The sequence below is a fragment of the Bacillus rossius genome, chromosome 8 (assembly GCF_032445375.1).
Source record: "Bacillus rossius redtenbacheri isolate Brsri chromosome 8, Brsri_v3, whole genome shotgun sequence".
In the NCBI taxonomy this organism is placed as follows: Eukaryota; Metazoa; Arthropoda; class Insecta; order Phasmatodea; family Bacillidae; genus Bacillus; species Bacillus rossius.
The window spans coordinates 38,264,433-38,284,675 of record NC_086336.1 but is presented as its reverse complement, the minus strand read 5'-3'; the positions used below and the strand labels follow the sequence as shown (position 1 = coordinate 38,284,675).

The window sequence follows — 20,243 nt, the reverse complement described above, 5'->3', positions numbered from 1 at the left end:
AGGTGTAACCGCGCCCCTGGTCTTTGATTACTGCTCAGAGTCCTATGACTTCAGAGGAAGACGGAAAAAATAAATTCCTCGTGTATATTACTTTTATTTGTTAATTCTCTTCTTTAAACGACCTCCGAAGTTGTGTGGGTTGCAAACTGGTTTTCGGTGCAAGTGGTTTTTAGTTCGAGTTACGAATAAGGCATGGGTGTAAATTTGGACTGTTTGAAAAAATACATTTGTAAAGAAAAATGAAATTGATTACAGTATTTGAAAAAATCCGGAAACAAAAAAATTAATTTAAAAAAAAATTGTTTTCCTTAACGAAAAGTTTACATGTCACAATGTCTCTTGTCATTGTGTTGTCTCTATGGCTCGTGTAATGATGCCGAAAAACATGTAAAGTTGTGGTTTGTTAATACAAATTAAAGGAAAAAAAGAACTAACTTAAACATGCGTATTAATGTTCGTTGTGCGGAGTAATTGTGTTAAAAAAGCTATATATATGGTGGCGATTCAAGTTCTCTACAATGGAAACTATCGCCACAGACGTGAGCTTAAAAATCAAGGTATAGCGGTTGTGTTATGCAGGCCTAATGTTTTGCTGTACCTATCTAATTATATTTCGTTTTGAAAAGGCTATATTCAAACTGAAGTGTCATTAAGTATTTATAGATTACGACTTTGTGAGAGTTCGATTTGGGCCGTTATTGGTTTTCGTTTAATTACGCCTGTATAACGCCCTCCCGTCATCCTTGTTAGTATTCGGACAAAATTAATTAGTCGTGCCCAATTTCTAATCACGCAGGGTAATTGCGACCTTACTTCACATGCCCTTGTAGCGTACTTGACGAATCCGAAAGGGGAGTTGTTTACAAACGATACCATAATATTGATTACATTTCTAACATGGTGACACTGGCGTCATTACCATCCCTATATACTTACGGGAGAAGCGCGGGAATATTCACATGCGGCTTTTGCTCGAAATATGTTTTTATGAAACTGACTTAGGTTATCACATTATATACAAAAGCTATACTTATCTAGTATAGAAAATGATTTTATTATACACTACAATTCTTTCCAGTTTGGAATTGTTCGCAGTACCTACCACATTATTTATTGATTTATAAATTTAAAATATGATTTTTATATCCTGGTTATCGTAAAGTATACTATAACTACAGTTTAATTTATTTGGTGATGCCAAATTTATATAATTTAATTGTTTATTATTTTTAACCATATTTAAACTTCTCGGTTATGGTAAAGAAGACCTGAACCCTATCTTTTCTAGAATAGAACACAATATTGAAGATATATTGTGATCTATATCCTAATATCATTTACTCGTGTGCTAAACAAGCATATGAATATTCCCCATCCAAAAGTCCTATTCTAGTGCTTGTATGACAAGAACATACAAGTCGTAATAACTTCAGCACAGCCTTGCAGGTGACCATCAATATCCTTCCATATCATTAGGTAAATTATAAAAAAAATTATTTAGCCTTTATTATTACTTCTGATGTAAAACTAACCTACCCTAGGAAAATTATACTTTTTTTTTTACATTACGTAATAAATCTAATGATTAACCTACCAAAGAAAACCATTATTTCACACCTAATACAGCAAATGAAATTCACACAAAACATTAATACACATCACAAAAAGTTGAAATCCATAAAAAACCACTTACATTTCCTGTCTTTATGGCATTATTAATTTATGTACTTTCAACACTAATCTTGCATATATAATTTTTTTGCCAAAAATACTAGCCATTCCGCCATTGAATTCATTCAATATTGTGATTAATACAAAAATTTATTTTGCCTTCCTTCGTCACTATTACAGTCTCAATCACTCATTCATTATTTAGACCATAAGGGGGTGCCTCCCATATCAGGTCATGATTTTATATATATATTAATCACTTATCAACTTTTAGACTTTTTCCATTGTTTAACTTTCACGAAATGAAAAATATATACAGCGCATACTTTTTGCATAATTAGCTGCAAAAGTTACATTTTGAATGTTTTTGGGTTGTACAAATAAGTAGAATTTAATTTATTTCAGAACTGAAACTTTTTAGGTTTAACTGCAATGCCACTGGTTACTTCATGATATGGTTTGCATTTCTATCACAAAAACTCATTTCATGTTTCTTCGCTGTCAAAATCGTAACAAATTTGAGAATTTTGAAATGCCAGGTAAAATTAATTAATATTTTTTAAAAGAAATTCAAACCAATTCTTGAAGTAGCCAGTGGCACTGCAGTTAAACCTAAAAAGTTTCAGTTCTGCAATAAATTAAATTCTCCTTATTTGTACAACCCAAAAACATTAAAAATGTAACTTTGGCAGCTAATTATGAAAAAGTATACGTTGTATATATTTTTCATTTCGTGAAAGTTAAGCAATTAAAAAAGTCTACAAGTTTATCTGTAATTACTGTAAATATAAAATCTTGACCTGAAATGACAGGCACCCCCTTAAATTAATTCAAAATAAACACATATTTTCATTTCTCTAGTGACTGCTACACTCAATACCACAAATATCCAATAAAAATCGTACTACTTCATTAAACTTACATATTATAAAGTTATAACACACCACTTATTTTATGTTACAATTGTATTCAGTATTTATTTTTTCATTCCTACTCATATACCAAAACAGCTATTTTTTCCCCCAATACTTACACTATCATTCGTATTTATTTTCGTGTTATTACATACTATAATTACCATCATTCTTCCATTCAAGTATGTTATCATTGGCCAACTTGAGTGACTTCATATCTTTCCAACTACATTTTTTCAACCAAAAATACACACGCACTGCTTATGGATATCGAGACGAAAACTTGATCCAATAAATTATATCATAAACACAGTTTTTAACTTAAATAAGTAACACTTCATTAGGCCACGTTTATAACCTACTCAAGGGACGCAATGTGTCAACATAAGCAATAAATGCAAGTATATCATGATCCTTTAGACAGCACAAGTCGCAAAACATCACCTATCTTACAACTCGAAATTGTAAAACAGTATAAACCAACTTCTTCCCCTACACTTATTTTGATGATTCATATGTATCATGAAAATATATGAAATTGTCAATATTTGAATTCGTAAGGTTATTTGCTTTCACTGTACAACATTTTAACAAGTGAAAACATGATGTATGTAATAAAAAAATTGTGGCCTTCTAACACATAACATCTGAGTCTTTTAAAGTTTTCAGTACACTTCACTTTAAATATATAAGGCAGAAACACAAACCAAAATGCAAGGAGTTGAAAGTTGGGAGATGTTTATGTTGTGTTTTTGCGCTGTGCGTAATTTATAAATGGGTATTTTAAAACTTTGTTCTTGGACATTCTGCATTCTTACATTCCTTGCATAGTTTATAAACTGCATCACAAATTTATGGCAGTTTACTTTATGATTCTACGTTTCCCTTTATTTTGTAGTTACAATCGGAGTATATTTGTATTTATTTAATGAAACTTTCTTATTAACGTGTTTAAATATTAATTTTTTTATTTATTTATTAATACCAGTCTAATTTATTAATAAAATGAAAATGATTTTACAAGTCTTTAAATTACTTAAATGTTATATAAAATATAACCTACAGTTTTTTTTTAATTTGTGATGTTTCTTTAACTTCTAGTATGCAAAAAGTACACAGATTAAATTACGTGCATACTTCACTTACAGTTCAGACAGTCTTTGTGATTTCACTCCTGGAGACAATTATGTATAAGTAGGTATATATACTTCAGGTGTATTCGGATACTGCAAACATGGTGTATTGAGGGACAGATTTTTTCAAGCATTGCTAAGCTAGTTTTAAAATTAGTTGTAGGTCGTAGTTGTAAGGTCTTAATGGGAGTCGTAGGATAATTTGCAGTGTTGTAGAATGCTAGTCATGGAATTTGGATTAAATCCAAGTCTCATTACTACAACTGCCATACCTAGTGAATCAGTCCTGACAAGGCACTACAAAGGTCAGAACAATTAAGTCTGTTGATACTTAGGTTTTGTTCTGATTCATTTAGTAGCTATAATTATGTTTTCAAATACACCTACAAAAATTACCATCTTTCTTTAGAAAGAGAATACTTTTATTTTTCTTAGAGTGGTATTCCAAGATGTTCATGTAAGGTAGCAAATAAGCACTGGATTTTTGGGATACAACCATAACCTAACTCACGGGCTGTAATTATTTATGTATGCACACATACTATCATTTATATTGTGTTTGTATGTTTTATTTTTATATTAATAAACAAAGGACAAATTTTAATGAAATTGACTTTTTGGTTCCAACACATTCTAGTGGACATTTTGCATCCACTGACAATTTTTACAGCAAAAATCAAAGAGATAGCAGCACCATTACACAAAAATGGAACTGTCTAAATACACAAAGCAGACATCGCTACAGTAGGCTCCATCTATGGGCTCTATGCTGAGATAATAGGAGTGTAGTTGGTTACCCTTGCTTTATAGTAAAAAATAATATTCAAAATGTTTTAAAATAAAAATGCATTACATTAAATACCACTATATACTTAAAAATAGTTTTTTGATTCTTCTGTAAAGTTACTGAAATGTTAATTGATTAATTAGGTAGGGGGTATGATTAACTAAGTGGTATGTAGGTATTAGAAGTAATTATAGCAATTAAGAAAATAATATTTAATTTATTTTACCTTAATGATAATGTATAAGTTCAAAAAAAATATCCCCTGTCAGGTTTTCAATGTGTGTTGGTTTGTTAGCGTGCACTGGGTGAGGTATCAGTTTTTTTTATTTAATGTGGTACCATTGTGGAGACCACAACGACATTGTCTTAAGAATAGACAGGGGTCTACTGTGTTAGTGACTAATACTCATTTTCATTAATGGCATTATTATTTGGCACATATTAAATGCAGCATTTAGAAAAAGTCTCGTAGCTTTCTTCATCTCGATGACAGGATCTGAACCCACAATTTCAGGGGCATGAAACAAGACCATTGCAAACATTAACCTTTGACACACATTTGATGTTAAATTCTAACCTGGCCAAGTAATAAATTAAATTAACAACATATCCTAATTACCATATGCCAAATTATTATTTTTACTGACTCCTAATGATTATGTTTTAAGAGCAGTCTTATTATGCCATAGGACCACGCATACATTATACGTATTTAAATTATTAAATTGTTCCTCAAAATGAGCCAGAAAGAACGTTTTACTGTTTTATTCTCTACAAATTTCTTTTCTGTGATGGCTCTGCTATCTTTTACAAACCATGGGTCATTTTATTTTTAGTCTTTTATAATTTTTTTTTGATAAGTTACTTGTCAAATCACAACTTGTATCATCAGTATCAGCATTTAATGATTACTCGCCTAGACAGGACAGAATTTATCCAAATTTCTCTAGTTCACGAGTTAAACCCTCACAGGCAATTGTGGAATGAATTACTGGTGTTGCACTTGCCTTATAACACCAAGCCAAACCACTGTACTCTTCTGGCGCTGCCAACGACTGTATTCCAGGGCTGAGTGTTGAAGTAACTGGCCTTTGGTGGGTACTATTGACTTCTGACCTCTTACTTATGGAACAGTGACTAGGTTGAACTGGAACTCACTCGCACCATGAACAAATGCTGTGGCCTTCTTGGTTGATGACCCAGAGACACCCAGCCTTTTTCCCCGGTTTGTGTTGAGGAACTCGTACCCCCAGACTTGCTCAGCTGGTTTACTCGCAGAGTGCAGATGTTTCGGTACATGGATCTTCAGCTCGTCTGCTGTTGAATCTGGTACTCAGCAGCTTTTTTTTTTTATCCTTTTCTCTACTCGCTTCACAAAGGGCACTTGTTTACTCGCTAACTCGCCCGGTGAGTTATTGTTTGAAGCGTGATTGGTTGATAGCCTCACACCACTTGTTAGAGAGGTAGGACTATCTTAATCCGGACTGGGCCCTGATGTTTTTTGGCCTGAATGAGCGACCTTGTCGTTTCCCTGGGTGCCACGATGCGCAGTCATCTCAACAGACTGCTTGGGTGGCCAGCATGGAGACGTTCTCTGGGGGGAAACACTTCTTCGAATGAACGACTCCCGTTGAATGGTGATAGTCAACTGATGACTGATGACAGGGTCTGATCTTCTCTTTACCTCAGTCGCCTCCTTAAATACAGCAGAGGCAGTGTTTCCACTCCTTCGAGAACATCCTCCTCCTCTGAAAGGAAGTCTCACATGGAACTCAGAAGTTCATTTTTCACTCAACTGGAATCATATTCTTGAGCTTTCTGCACAGTTTCACAGACGCTCAGTCCTAAACTCACCCAATGAGTGACATTCAGGCGGGTAAATGTAATGTCTTGTTTACACCCTTTAAAAGCGTTATAAGATTTCTGTCTGTTTGGAAATGTGTGAAAAATAGATTCTGTATGCATTCAGTAATTCATTACAGTTATCCTAAGTTGTCTGTAAGCCAGTTTTCTGCTAAATTTGGATTAAATTTAAGATAGCTGGTGCAGAGTTGGTTCCCAGGGCGTTGGTCACTGAGGTGTCACGTACATGATTGTGGGTTGCTGGTTCAATCCCATTTCCTTGAATCGCAGTGGTTTACAAGTCCGGAGTTGTTTGCCAAGTGGTGAAGAGCCTGCCAAAATCTAGGCAGGTCTTGTGTTAGGAGTCTTGTTTTGATAATCTTGCATCTGTGGAACATGGAAGAATTTTTTGAAGTGAAACTTCTTTGCTGAGGGACCTACAATTTTCGAGCATATGTGGTGGGGGAACCGGTAGAGGAGGAGAGTCGTCAGCGGTGACACCAGTCCAACGCATGCCCTAGCGGTCGAATGGGAAGTTGGCAAGGAGTGTTCGGGGGGGGGGGGGGGGGGTGATACACACATAGTGTAGCATGCTATATGCTAGTTGAAATGGCCAGAAGGTGAGTAGAAATGATGCAATGGAATTCTCGTAACGCTGCTTGTTTTTGTCTACTATTCAGTTTTTTTTTTCATTTGAGATCTTATTGGCATCCTTCCAATTCTCAATTAATATATCGTGTGAAATAAAAAATACTAATATTTTATTTGTATCAATTCCTAATAAGAATTTTCACTTCTGTCGTGCACACTTGCACACACTTTTTTCACTCATTAATGTAGTTATACATTTGTTAAAAAACAATGTACTTTTGACTGTATTCAAGTATACACAGCAATCATTATCTCCATTTGTTACTGTATGATACATTAATTAGAGTATGTTTACCCAAATTATGTTATTTTATTAAAGCTTGTTATATTAAAAAGTCTTGTTTTAGTTATTTCCAGAATAATATGATGCATTTTTATAGATTCCCAATTGGTTGATGTGCATAATATGTGACTAAGTATATTTCTTTATTTTTTTTTTTCAGTCTGCCATCAAAGCAAAACTGATAGAATTGGGACTGTATACAGGTGAGTTCTCGTAAAATTTCAAATTGATAATTTTCTTAAAATTTTCTTATCTACAAAACATCAGTTTTTTTTTATTAAAAAAGTGGTAGATAAGTAGGATGAAAATCTGTAAGCAAATAATGGTTAATTTTAATGTAGAATAGCTTAGCCTATGATTTTTTCACGTGGACAAAATGATTCACTTAGGTTATTTAGATAGAAAATACCAAACAACTGAAAAATTTCAGTGAATCAAGTAACTGAATTAAATTTATTTATAAAATAATAATTTTATTTTGAATAAGTGCTCCTTTTATGCAAAATAAAATTCAAAAAATTCAAAAAGGTTATTATTTATTTACTTTTTATTTTAAAACCATCCCTCATGATTCTGTGAAAGGGTTTTGCTATATTTGCACTAGTTCATTAGCTGATGCAGATGTTATTTTCCACTATAATGAATGTGTTGTTGATTGATTTACACCACATAGTAAAAAAAAAGACATTTCAAGTTCAAGTTTGTATTGCAAGTAGTTTTATCAGTATTACATACTGATTGCAAATAATTATTATAGGATAAAAATTAATGAAGTAAAGGTTTTTTTTGTTAGATAAATTTTGGTGTGATAATTTAGGCCTGTGTTATTAAGTGTAGGCCTATATATATATATATTACAGTTCCTTTTACTTTATTTGTGTTATTCACAGTGATGATTTTGCATTTCAGTTGCCTATTTACAGTTTTAGTAGCCATTTTAATATTGCATGCAGTTTCGAAAGGTTGGGAGGTTTTGTTGTTGTGCAATTGCATCATGGCGTTAATGGTGGAAGGGATAATTATTTTGTTAAAATGTTAATTTTGCAACCATTATAATGATTGTTGATATGATAAATGTAATATATGTAAATGAATATATTATAAATGTTGGTGTTCACAAATATGTGTGATAGGAAGTATAAGTAATCGTGTTTAGGTTGTAAGATTGGTGTAGATTTCTAATACCTTACTTGTACAATTTTTTCGGGCTATGGCTGACCAACACAATAATGCACTATAAATCCCAGTGTGGATTATTCAACTTTTCATTAACATAGAATGAGGACAATGAGGACATGAAACATACATCATATATGACCTTAACTACACAACTCTGTACGGGTAACGGTGGTACGTACATAATAGTATACATAAGAGAAACAGGGATGTGATATTAAAAATTATAAAAATAATGTTTTTGATAAGTATTTTACAGTACCTAACTATCACCTCATGTACAAATACGTTAATGTAATATTTAATATTACCATTCACTGGAATTATGTAGAGCACAAAAGTCACACAAAAGTTCTTACTACGCTAGAATATTATAGTTCACTTTAACATAAAATACTAGTTATTTTGGTATGTTCTTTAAATGATTCATGTAATGGGGAATTTTGATTTAATGCAGTTTTTTGGGCATACGCAATAGTAGTTTTGGACTGTTTGTCATGGAAAAATTCCAAAAATTCCAAAAATAAAAAAATGAAGATAAAAAATTCACAGAAAACAAGACTGAATCAGCTGATGTCGGACAAATGGAACCAACGATGAAACTAAACAAGTATTATGGACAAAACAGCGACGACAGCACGGACAAAAAATATTCAAGCTCTAAATATCAGACAGCACAAGAATTCCGTTGAAGGAACTTATTCATGAAGAATAATATAACAACACAGACGAACACAGTGGGCTAACAACGACGAGACAGATTGAATGCAGGCAGACAACAAACCTGGACATTGCAGCAAACATATTAACACAATGATGAAGATAAACAAGTAGGTACTATGGAAAACACAATGGTGATAACACTGACGAACAAGAAGGTTTCCAATGACAAAAGTTATGACGTTTCGGAAACTGACATTGTTCCCGTCATCAGGCACAAGCATATTGATATTGGATTTTTTATTTTTATTTTTTAAAGCCAATGTCAGGCGAGGGCTATCCTGATTGACCACGCACAGAAGGGGTGATATTATTGGCTGATGTATTGCTGTGAGGGTTGTTGGTTTGCAACTGAGTTCTGTAGTAAATTGGTTTCTTTTTTAATTAAAATGTTTTGTCTGTGTAGATGAAGAGCTTCCAGACTACATAATGGTGATGGTGGCAAACAAGCGCACTCGTGCACAAATGGTTGAAGACCTTCAACTCTTTCTCGGCACTAGCACTGAACACTTCACCAACTGGCTTCATCAGGTGCTCGAAAAGCTTCAGGAGGTTACTGTAGCCAGCATTGGTGAGTGTTATTTATGTTTTGGATATTGTAATTTAATATTAGCATGTAATGAAAGTGAAGACCAAATTAAACTTGACTGCCATCACCAAAAAGTGTGATTCTCAAGAACAGTTTCACCAACAAATGACTGGCTTGACCTTAAGGTACACATTTATAGCAGTTAAACAAATATTTAAAAAAATCTGTTACTCCACCAGTACAGCATTTTCTGTTTCTGTAAGAGCCACTTACTTAGAGATTTGTGAAAGAAAAAACAGAAAAATTTCTCTGGTTGGTAATAGAAATTATTCGTGACAATGACATTAGGGCTTTGTCTTTACTGATGAATGATGAATCTAATGAAACACTATCCAATTACTATTGAAGTGGTCTCAGACTTACTTTGTTGTCTGTAGTATTGTGTCATTTTGTGCGTACATTTTTGTGATTGAATTTTTGGTGCTTATTCAGACACTATATACAATAATAAATGAACATTTTCTTCATCAAATGCATTTAACACGTTTTTGTTGTAATATTACCGACCAAAGCAAAATCATTTTTCTTTCAAAGTTTGTTTTGGATAAATATTTTAAACTGCCTACAAATCTAGCAATTTTGACAATTGGTTTGAGGTAATTGACGTATGGTGAATGAGAAGTACTCAACATTATTTGCATGTATCACACTGTGGGCGAGTGTAGGCAGTGTACCCTTGCATGGGTATTATAAAGCATTGTTTAGGAGAGTCAGCTGTGTGACTTAAAATTAGTATTATTACTATACCATCTTTACTGAATGTATATCATATAGGCAGTCATAGAGGTATTTAAATAAACGTTTGTTATGGGCAGGAATAATTTTTAAAGTTGATTTTGATAAAAAGGTCAGTAAAGGCATTTGCTGGAGCTATGGTGTCTAGCATTAGGAAAAATAGGAAAATAATTGTTATGTTGGGAGTTTAAATGAAAAAGGCTTGTCCTCTGTTGTTAACCTGTTAACTGTTACATGCATGTTGTATTTGGGTTCAGGTGGTTTTGTTATGTTGCAATGCTGTTGTGCCAGTGTTTTGAGCAGAATAATATTTTATGCCATGTGGGGCTGAATTTTGTCTCTGATGGTACATTATAGTGCAATGTGAGAAACGTGTTCTTAACATATTTTCCAGGATTTTTATTACTGTGGAAAGATTTTTGTTGTGACATTGAAGAATCATTAAAGCATACATATGTCAGTGTTAGAAAGTAAAAAAAAAAAAAATTATGTAAGTGGGTTTCTACTTTCTACATAGACATATTACATTTCTTGGTCAGGGAATCCTATTTTTTTTAAATTTTGTTGGACAAACTGAGCAGTCCGATCATTCAAGCCACAGTCCTAACGTGATCACGTCTATACTTCCGCCATTGTGCTGGAGTACCGGCCCAAGCAAAGAAAACAAAATTTCTAGCGAGACTATATAACATTGTATTGAAATGTTGCTGGTTAGCACCCACTCTGCTTTGCAGCCTTATTAGGCCTAAAAAATCTTAAAATTTTTGTTTTATTCAGTTTTCTCTTTTATGAGAGCAGAAAATGCAGATATTTCAGCTTATAATTTTCTAAGTGTAGTGGCTGACTTTATTGTCAAAACTCTTATATTTGTGACACTATAGAAATCTGTAGCATTTAATTCTCTCTTTAGATGGGGTTTTTCAGTGTTATACCTTGCCTGCCGTATCAGTGGCCAACAAGCATTTTGCATCAGCTGTTTGGCTCTTTCCTCAGAGTAAGATTTATTGATAGCTTCGTTGAATGTGAGTGCAGTCACCACCTTCCTTATGGGGGTAGAGAAATATTAAGAGATTTCAAATATTTAAAGTATTTAAATGTGTTAACTGAGTAAGGAAAGCCATTTGACTTAGTACCTCTAAAAATAGTTCAGAGGTATGGTAGATACCTTTTATAAGTACCTGTGTGTAACTCTGCAGCATAACCTGGGATGGGCAAAACAGGTGCAGTGGTGGTTGAGGGAGGGGAATAGGGGGATGGGGCTGCTTGGCAGGACCCTGCAGGGAGCAGGACGGAGAGTCAAAGCAAAAGCATACTCCAAATTAGTCAGGTCCATGGTGGAGTATATGGTGGTGGTCTGGGGCCCATAAAAGTCATGGAAATTCCTCAGTGATAATAATTTGAGGGGGAAATGTCATGCTCCGGTACATACATATTTTGCAGTCATACACACTGTAAAATGGTGTACGCAAGGTTCTGTTTGAACTGGTACAGCTGTAGGGATGATGGAGGCTGGATTAGCTTTATTTATTTATTTATTTATTTATTTTTCTTTCAGTAAATTGCAAAATAGATCAATTATTTTAAAAATTGAATTAGGAAAATTTTTGTAATTTTGGTAATGGAACAGATTATTGTGAACATCCTGTCTGAGATGATTACGGAGGTGGGGTGGGAAACGTTACAGGGGAGGTTGAGGGTAGAAAGGTTGGCAAAGCTGTTTAAGGTGAAAGCAGAGGTGGGTACAGAGGAAGGAGTGATTACAAGTGGAAGCTCTAGAGGGAGTGGAGAACGGAAAGAGGGAGTCACTTATTCTTGGTGAGGACAAGGAGGAAGAGGAATGGGCTGAGGGAGAAGTATTGGAAGTGGACTGGGACTTCTCAAGGGAGGGGGAGAGTGAAGTAAGGGGAATTGTAAAATTAAAATTGTAAAGGTACTGACTTTTTCTTAGTTAGCTGTATTTTTTTTTTCCAGAAAAAAAGAAGCTGACAAAACAGATGCAAGAGGATAAACCCAACAAAAAATCAAAGGAGAGCAGTGAAGAAGAACGTAAAGTCTCTAGAAGGAGGAGTAGTGCTGAAGAAAGGAAGTCAGATGAAGGGAAATTGAAGCATGTGAAGATTGAGAAAGATTTGGACTGGGTGTTGACTGATAATCAGAGAGGTGGGAAGAACACTAAAGTCACAGAAGATGATGTCAAGAGAACTGAAGTCGAGACAAGAAACACTGCGGATGATGGTGCTGCAAGTGATGCACGTAAAACGGAGGACTCTGATCGCTCCACCAGTGTACGCCTTGAAGAAGAAAAGCATCCTAAAATTTCTGGATCTGGTATGTGTCCTCTTTTTCTTGTTTACTATTAGTGTCTTGTAATATTTTAAAAATAAAATATTGTAGTTCTTATCATTAATAAAGTTGCAGAGTCTTAATTATATTGCATGCAAAAAATAATAATAATATTGAGGAAATATTTTAAGGCAGAGATAGAAAAAGTGAAGCTATACCAGCTAATGTTAAGTTTTTGGACATAAACGGCGAGTGTTCATCAGTAGTGGCCGAGTGTTCGTGGCTGCTGGACGTGTATGTGTGCACTTTTCATAATTCATGAATGTACCAAGTTTCGTTAGTCAACAGTAATGATGAAAATACACTAGCTACCATACATGACCGCTCCATGAATGTCTTTGGATCATTACCAAAAAGACAGGAACCTTTAGAAGCAGTAAGTCAAAATCAAGCAGCGATGGATGTTATGGGCATCAGTGGTCTGACCAGTGACCTACTTTTGATGAGCGGGATTTGCACAGCGTCATCAGTAGTTAAAACAAACCATGCATCAATGAACAAGACTTCACCATGGTGCAATAATCACACAAGTTCATAACCAATGGAAACTCTGATCCTAAATCAACCACTAATGAATGAAAGTAAACCCCTATGAAAGTGGGTATTAGAAATATTTTAATGCTTAAGATAATAATCAAACCAGCTTTCAATTAAGTGAAAGCTCTCTTTGTTCCATTTTTCGAATCATCTGTCCAAAAGCAAGTAGTTGTTGATTACATTACTGATGAACTTAATGTTTCTCAAGTTAAAATGGCAAAGCTCCGCACTAAACACAATACGTATGGTTTGTTTGACATAGCAGTTCTGGAAGAATATTTTAATAGAATAAACATTTTCTTGTGGCCGAATGGGTGTCTAAGTAGCCCCTGCCATGGGAAACTGCATCCTGAGCAAATTGCCAACACCAACACATCAACAGATGTTCATGCATTGTCAGTCATAAGCCTTCCACTGACAGTGCCGCATCTTCAGTATTTACTCATTTTTACCATAAATATGGGATTATTACAGTATAACAAAATGCAGTCATCCAAAAACGGATTAGTTATTTGTTTTTCTAACTTACCACAATATGAAGTAGCATAAGCGGCTGAATTACTTGCTAAAGAAGACTCATATATTTCTGCTTTAAATTGTATGTTATATATTTGTGACATATTTATGTTTATTTATTTGTTTCTCCTTTATTTTGTTGTTATGTGATCCTTGTCCTGCGGTGCCTGGCCAATTGTAGCATCTTCATCTCTTTTGTGTATTTATTTACCTTATGTATATGGTTATATGTATTGTTTGTTTGTATGTATGTCAATTAAGTTCTCCAACTATTGGTGGGCCACAAATATAAATTAATTAATCAATCAATCCTAAAAAGTTACTGGTATGTTTTTAGCTCAATAGGTTTTATTTAGCATGTTTTCATGAGTTGTAATTTATTAAAAAAAATTTTTTTTGTGAATAACATAATTAAATATTGAGTCAGAAATGTATTAGTGTTTTTCAATGACCTTAATATATTGTAAGTATGTAATTACATATGCACAGTTAGAGGTATGTATCCTAGGGCAGTTGGTAATATGAACAAAGTTGATGTAATGGTAAGGACACATAGGTGCTCTTTTTTCCTGGACTGGACATGAAGTACAATCTTACTGCATGTCAGCTGTAGTGTTTCAAGCCTGAGGGTGATATTGGAGTACCCTGAGAAAATCTTGTGACACGTGGCCTGGCAATATTTGCCACATGCATCACCTGCAAACAGTGTCTGTAAATGTGGTACCTAGATTTTCTTGGTGGCAGGCTTTTAGCCTTCTTGTATTGTGCTTGTGGTCTTGTATTGTGCCATGATAGCCCCTCTATCCTTTGAATACGTGTGTGTTTTGTTACATCAGAAAAGTTTTGCCATTTTTATTTTGTAACATCCTGCTCTTAATTGATTGGATGTTGTCCTGCCAACAGTATCACATGCTCGTGCTCCAGTAACAAAGCCAAAGATTGTCCTAATGCAGAGTGATGATGATGACGACGATGAGGACTTCATCAATATCAAGGCTGATGCGGAGGCAGGTGAGTCGACATCTTTTCCATTGTGGAGGATAAATTTTGGTATTAAAAACTATTTACATTTCATTAAATATATGATGCAGATCATTTCACATAAACCTCTTGGGTTTAAGGCCGATGTGTGATTGTGTTGCCATATAAAACTGGAATGGCCCCTTAACAATTAGGATTGGTGATATTGCAAAAGGCTTACCTTGTGGGAAGCTCTTCATCCTGCCAGAAGGAACACATTTGTGGATCCTGTTTGGTAATCTTTTGATAACCTTTTTATAATACAATTTAAAGAAGTGTAATGAGAAACAAGACTGCACTTGAACTTTTAAACAACTCTTTGGGCTTCACTGGCAGTAAAAAGTGACACTATAAAATATTGAAACTCTCTATGTCTCCCATTGGTGTGGTTACATGTAATGTTTGCAACAGTGACAATATCCAGATGTGCATACCAAGTTCAAGATGTGGAAAATTGTATTGGAGAGTGAAGATTGAAATGTTAAACACTGCTCATAAGTGTAAGTTACGATTGTTTGTACTTTTAATGAAATATGTGCAGTGAGGGCAGAATGATGTGATTGTGTTAAAAATTATTTTGGTGTTTGTTTACTGTGTGATGAAGTCACAAGCATGCCCAGCTAAGACAACGATCGTTCCTTTCATATACAGAAAACACCTGAAGAATATTCCATTGGAGGTTGCAGATAGTGTAGTGTAAATTCTGTTAATTACTGTTGAATCTCTTGAAACTATTAATTTTTTTCCCCTCCAAATTAAAGAGATGAAATGAATTTAGGTAATTTACTCTTCTCATGTAGAAACTGTAAGTCCTTTACACAATTCCATAATGTACCAGAAAATAACAACATTCAGCTTTGCTGAGCACTTCTCAAAGTCCTGTGTGTTCATGAAATAATGTCCCTAGTGATTTGTCGTCAAAGTACCGAAGAAACTGAAACTAATTTCCGGTAAACCAATGGGCCACCTGAGCCTGTGTCATGTTTGGGGCCTAATTTCTAGTTGAATGTCTGAAAAAAAAAAGGTTGAAATTTATTGCGGCATGGCCTCTGCACCCAGACGTGATATTGTCATCCCCTACAATATCATAAAATTGTTTTTAGCGAGCCGCCGAATGGGGCAACCAACTGGCTTAGACTCGAATATTAACTGACAAGGCTATGTGACTATGTCCTTCCTTCCACGCAGGGGAGAGGTAGTCACGTAACCTCACTGACTAATCACAAAACTGCTCTTACATCCAAGAACATAACAATACATAAAATACATAACCCTTGCATAGAGGCTTTTCTGTAAAAAACAAATATGAAAAATCACAAAGTTCTTCCTGAAAGGTTGACACAAAACCCTGATAATTTTACCATCTCCCATGGGGGAGAACACCTGCTGATTTTCCTATCATAAGAAATACTTACGAAAAACACCAGAATGTCTTGGCGACTGATCAACTGTCTGAAAAACTGGTTTTGCAGTGTGTGTCGTCCTTACAGAAACATAATGTATGCTTGTGAACATCATATCATAAAAATACTCTGCAAAATTGGGGAGGGCAATGCCACAACTGTTGAAGTAAAGGAAACCCTCAGCCAGCATTGCCACATCACCTGACATTCAAGTAATTTTTTTCAAAACCAATTATGATAGCTAATTTGTAGCAGTTGTGTTTTGGACTTGCATTTGGTGGCTATGGAGGCTTCAGAAACTTGGCTTTTAGCACTGACATAACGTATGATGTCAAATGAGGAGACCTAAAATCTATTGTGTTAGTATTGTTAATTATAATGTTGCTTTCTCAGGAATATACTGTGTTAATAGGACTTTTGTTAACTTTTTTTTAAACTCATCAGAGAAATATATTGTGGCAAGTGCAGGAAATGGTGAAAATTGTGGAATGTTTCATTGTATAATTTTTAAGAGTTTAGAAAGGGGCTGTGTTTTTTAGGGAATTTTCTTCGTGCCCTGTGTGTTCCTAAGTATTTCAAGGCATTTTCTTTGGTTTGTCGTGGAGCGTAAACATCTTAAATTATTTTGTTCTTCCAGCGGAACTGTTGGACGCGGAGCTCCCAGAGGACTCTCCCAGTCACTCGTTCAAACCCTCCACCCCAGAGAAGTCAGTTTCGCCCCCTCCGGCCCCTGCCAGGAGACCTTCGAAGGAGCTGAGCAAGGCAGGTCCGGTGGAGGCGGAGGCTGGGGGGGTTGACGGGCAGCAGCAGGCCGCGCCCAGCGAGGACAGGAGGGAAGCAGGCCGGAGGAGCGCGAGGAGGTCGAGCTCCGAGTCCTCGCCCGTGGTCGCCAGGCTGCCAGGCCAACGAGTGGAGGGACCTGTGCAGGCGACAAAGCGCCCTGCGGAGCCGACCAGTGACGAGGTAGGCAGCGTTAAGGAAAAACCATGACAACTTGTTATCTTAATTAGTAGTTCTGTAAGAAAATTTTATTATTATAAGGTTGTGATAGAGTCCGGTCTTAGGTTTAGCAGGTATTTATAGACACCATATAAATTATCTAAATATTTTTCAGCTAAATTTATGTTATTACTTGGACCCCACTGCAACAAAAAAAAAGGGGGGTCCAGTGGTCAAGAATATAAATTAAGTTGACAAGCAACATGAATCGAGAAGTCAGGGCAAAAGGGCGTTGAATTTTCCACTTACCATTATGGGGGTGGAATGATGAAAATCACTCCCTTTGAAGCTGCACGGTGCTCATGGTAGCCACGCGCGAGTAATGCTACGAGATTACCTATCAATCCTAACTAAAGTGACTAGCAAACTCGAAAATAAAAAACCTACTCCCAGACTCTCTGGAATCACACCCCTTAAGTTAGTCGTGGCAAGACTGCTGCCAAATAGAGTTGCGGGCGAGAAACACCGGAGAGAAGCAACCACGGTGATGACAGAAGGACGAATAAATCAATCCATATGGTTGCATGTAGTTAAAAACTTGTGTTAGGGGCTCGGAGGCCCAGGAAGTAGGGGAACTGGCCTCTGATTGGCTAGAGGTAGAGCGCGGAGGGCTCGCTCCGCTGACCAAAAGAAAATAATATCAAAGGTGGGTGGTAGCATAACTTAAAGGGGCATTGGAAGTTACTCGCGCTCTGAAAGTCAGTGCGCTCCTTCGGGGTGCAAGCAAAACGGACTCAGGTTTAGTCGTTTAGTTCACAAAAGTCCTGCAAGAGGGACTAGCGTAAGCCTGACTCATATGGGACCAACTGTATCGCGCTATGTCGGGCTAAAAGAGAACTAGAGAGAGGTGTGGTGACTGCCGCTAGAGTTTACGGAACTAAAGTTAAGTGGTTGTCATTTTCGCCACAAGATGGCGAAAGCCACGCCTATACGTGCCTGACAGCCCTGGAACATTATAAAGAGGCATGACTGGAGCCGCTAACCTAAGCTGAGCTCTGGGAAGAGGGCTGCCCTGGGAGGATGCTGAGAAAAGCACTCTTGGTCACGTAGTCGGACACTGTTACTGGTCTTGTTCGTGGCCCGAGGCGGGAAGAAAAATGTCTAACACTTGGATGGTGAAATCACACCAGGGTATAAGTTGCAGCGCTGGGAAAGCGTGGCGGAACTCTAGTAGGAAAGATTTGATCAGGATGAATAATGGGCTAGCAAAGTTTATATTAGGGAATTTAGGTGAAAAATAAATTTGTGCCAAACATTTCAAATTTGCAGCACAATAGAATACATTGGTGTTAGGAAATTGGAAGATGTAACTAGCTAATTAAGCAGAAGTTCCCAATAAATTATTACATGAAAACCAGGCTTGATTATTCTAGGAGTCACACTTGGATAGCCTGTTATGGGGACAAGTGGTGTTACTGTTTTGATTAGTGGTCGGCGAGTACTTGAAAAATATTCAATGTTCATGAATAATTTGATATTTGTTTCCCAATAGGATTTTAATTTAAAAAAAATTTTTTTTGCAAAAGCCTAATTTGGATGTGATATGAAACATGAGCAGGGTATGGATTCGGTTCAAATCCTGGTCTTGTTATCCTGATTTCCATTTTCCATGGTTTTACCAAACCACTCCAGTTCCTTACTTTCGTGGCTACAACAAGGTTTTTTTAGTTTTATTTTTTTATTTTTAGGCCCAATTTTGTTTTCAAAAGAGGAGATTTCAGTGATTTTTATTTTTTATTTTTATACTGTATCTTTATTCATAAAAATGGTGTATTATTCAATAAGTATAAGACTTAAAATTTATTTATTTTTATTTCACCAAAATAGCCATATCAATTTAACTACATGATGCATTTAAACAATAAAATTTATAGAAATAACTATTAAGTATGACTAGAACAAACTACTAGGAAAAATATAAATAAATAAGCAAATTATTGTGTTTGTTGTGAGGAATACTGGCTCTGCTGATTGGAATACCCACAGTTGGGCAAACCAGATCTGCAGAAAAACTATCGCAGTGCTCAGTAGTTTTTAATGGTATAATAATTGTATAATTGATGGGTGTGTAATGATCTATAGTGGTGAACAGAATAAACAAAAGATAACTTTAATATTTGGCAGTATTAATTCAGTACAGTGGCTGGTATGAGTACTTAGAAGTTAATAGCAACATGAACACTATTACTCTTAGAAAATTATGTTATTAAGAACTCAATAAAATATAAAAGTGTCTTGAATGGGAATCAGAATTTAATCTAATTTTAAATATTGACCAAAAATGATACGATTCCAAAACACGTTGTAACTGGGAACTTAATATTAATATTTTATGAATAAATAGCAGTCATAATGCTACTCAGCTGTTTGATTAAATACTGTTGTGCAGGTTTACTAAGAGCAGTCTTAGACAATTTAGAATAAGTAGAAATGCACAGGTTTTTTCGAAGTTACACACACATTACACACTAGCATAATAATAAATATAAGAAATAAATTAATTAAACAAGCAAAAATCAAACACGTAAGTTTCTTAATGCTTACAGTTTGAAAAATGTTCCAACGTCATTAATGTCAAAAAATGTGTTACTGAAAGGTATAAGATCAAACTATGTAATTTTAATTTTTTACAATCCATTTATTTTATACATTTTAGTACAAAATTTTTGATTATTACTTTGATGAATTTACCATATCAAAAGATAAAATTTCAAAAATGTTGTAATTTGAGTTAAGTTTTGTCTAAATGCTGATTGATTTCTTATTTTTAATTACATTTTGGTGTTAAATGGTGTATAAATTTGCATTTCTGTGTTACATGTTGTAATGACATGCTTTACGGTGATATTTCAGTTTTATCGCAATTCGCCTTATAATCTCATTCCTAGCCATGGCCAATTTCTGCCCAAGTGTACCTGTTCGTG

General features: G+C 35.2%; 1 protein-coding gene across 2 annotated transcripts in view; it reads left to right on the top strand.

Annotated features, from left to right (window-relative positions):
* Nucleotides 1–329: 329 nt before the first annotated feature.
* Nucleotides 330–20,243, top strand: part of LOC134534758 (zinc finger CCCH domain-containing protein 14) — a 47,118-nt gene continuing 27,204 nt past the window's right edge. The window contains exons 1-6 of one of the 2 annotated variants that reach the window (XM_063373295.1): nucleotides 330–557; nucleotides 7,442–7,484; nucleotides 9,584–9,748; nucleotides 12,473–12,829; nucleotides 14,801–14,908; nucleotides 16,958–17,283. In XM_063373295.1, coding sequence (XP_063229365.1) covers nucleotides 519–557; nucleotides 7,442–7,484; nucleotides 9,584–9,748; nucleotides 12,473–12,829; nucleotides 14,801–14,908; nucleotides 16,958–17,283 — 1,038 coding nt within the window. In that variant the 5' untranslated portion in view covers nucleotides 330–518. The remainder of the gene's footprint in view (nucleotides 558–7,441; nucleotides 7,485–9,583; nucleotides 9,749–12,472; nucleotides 12,830–14,800; nucleotides 14,909–16,957; nucleotides 17,284–20,243) is intronic. The other variant, XM_063373294.1, reaches the window with a different exon arrangement.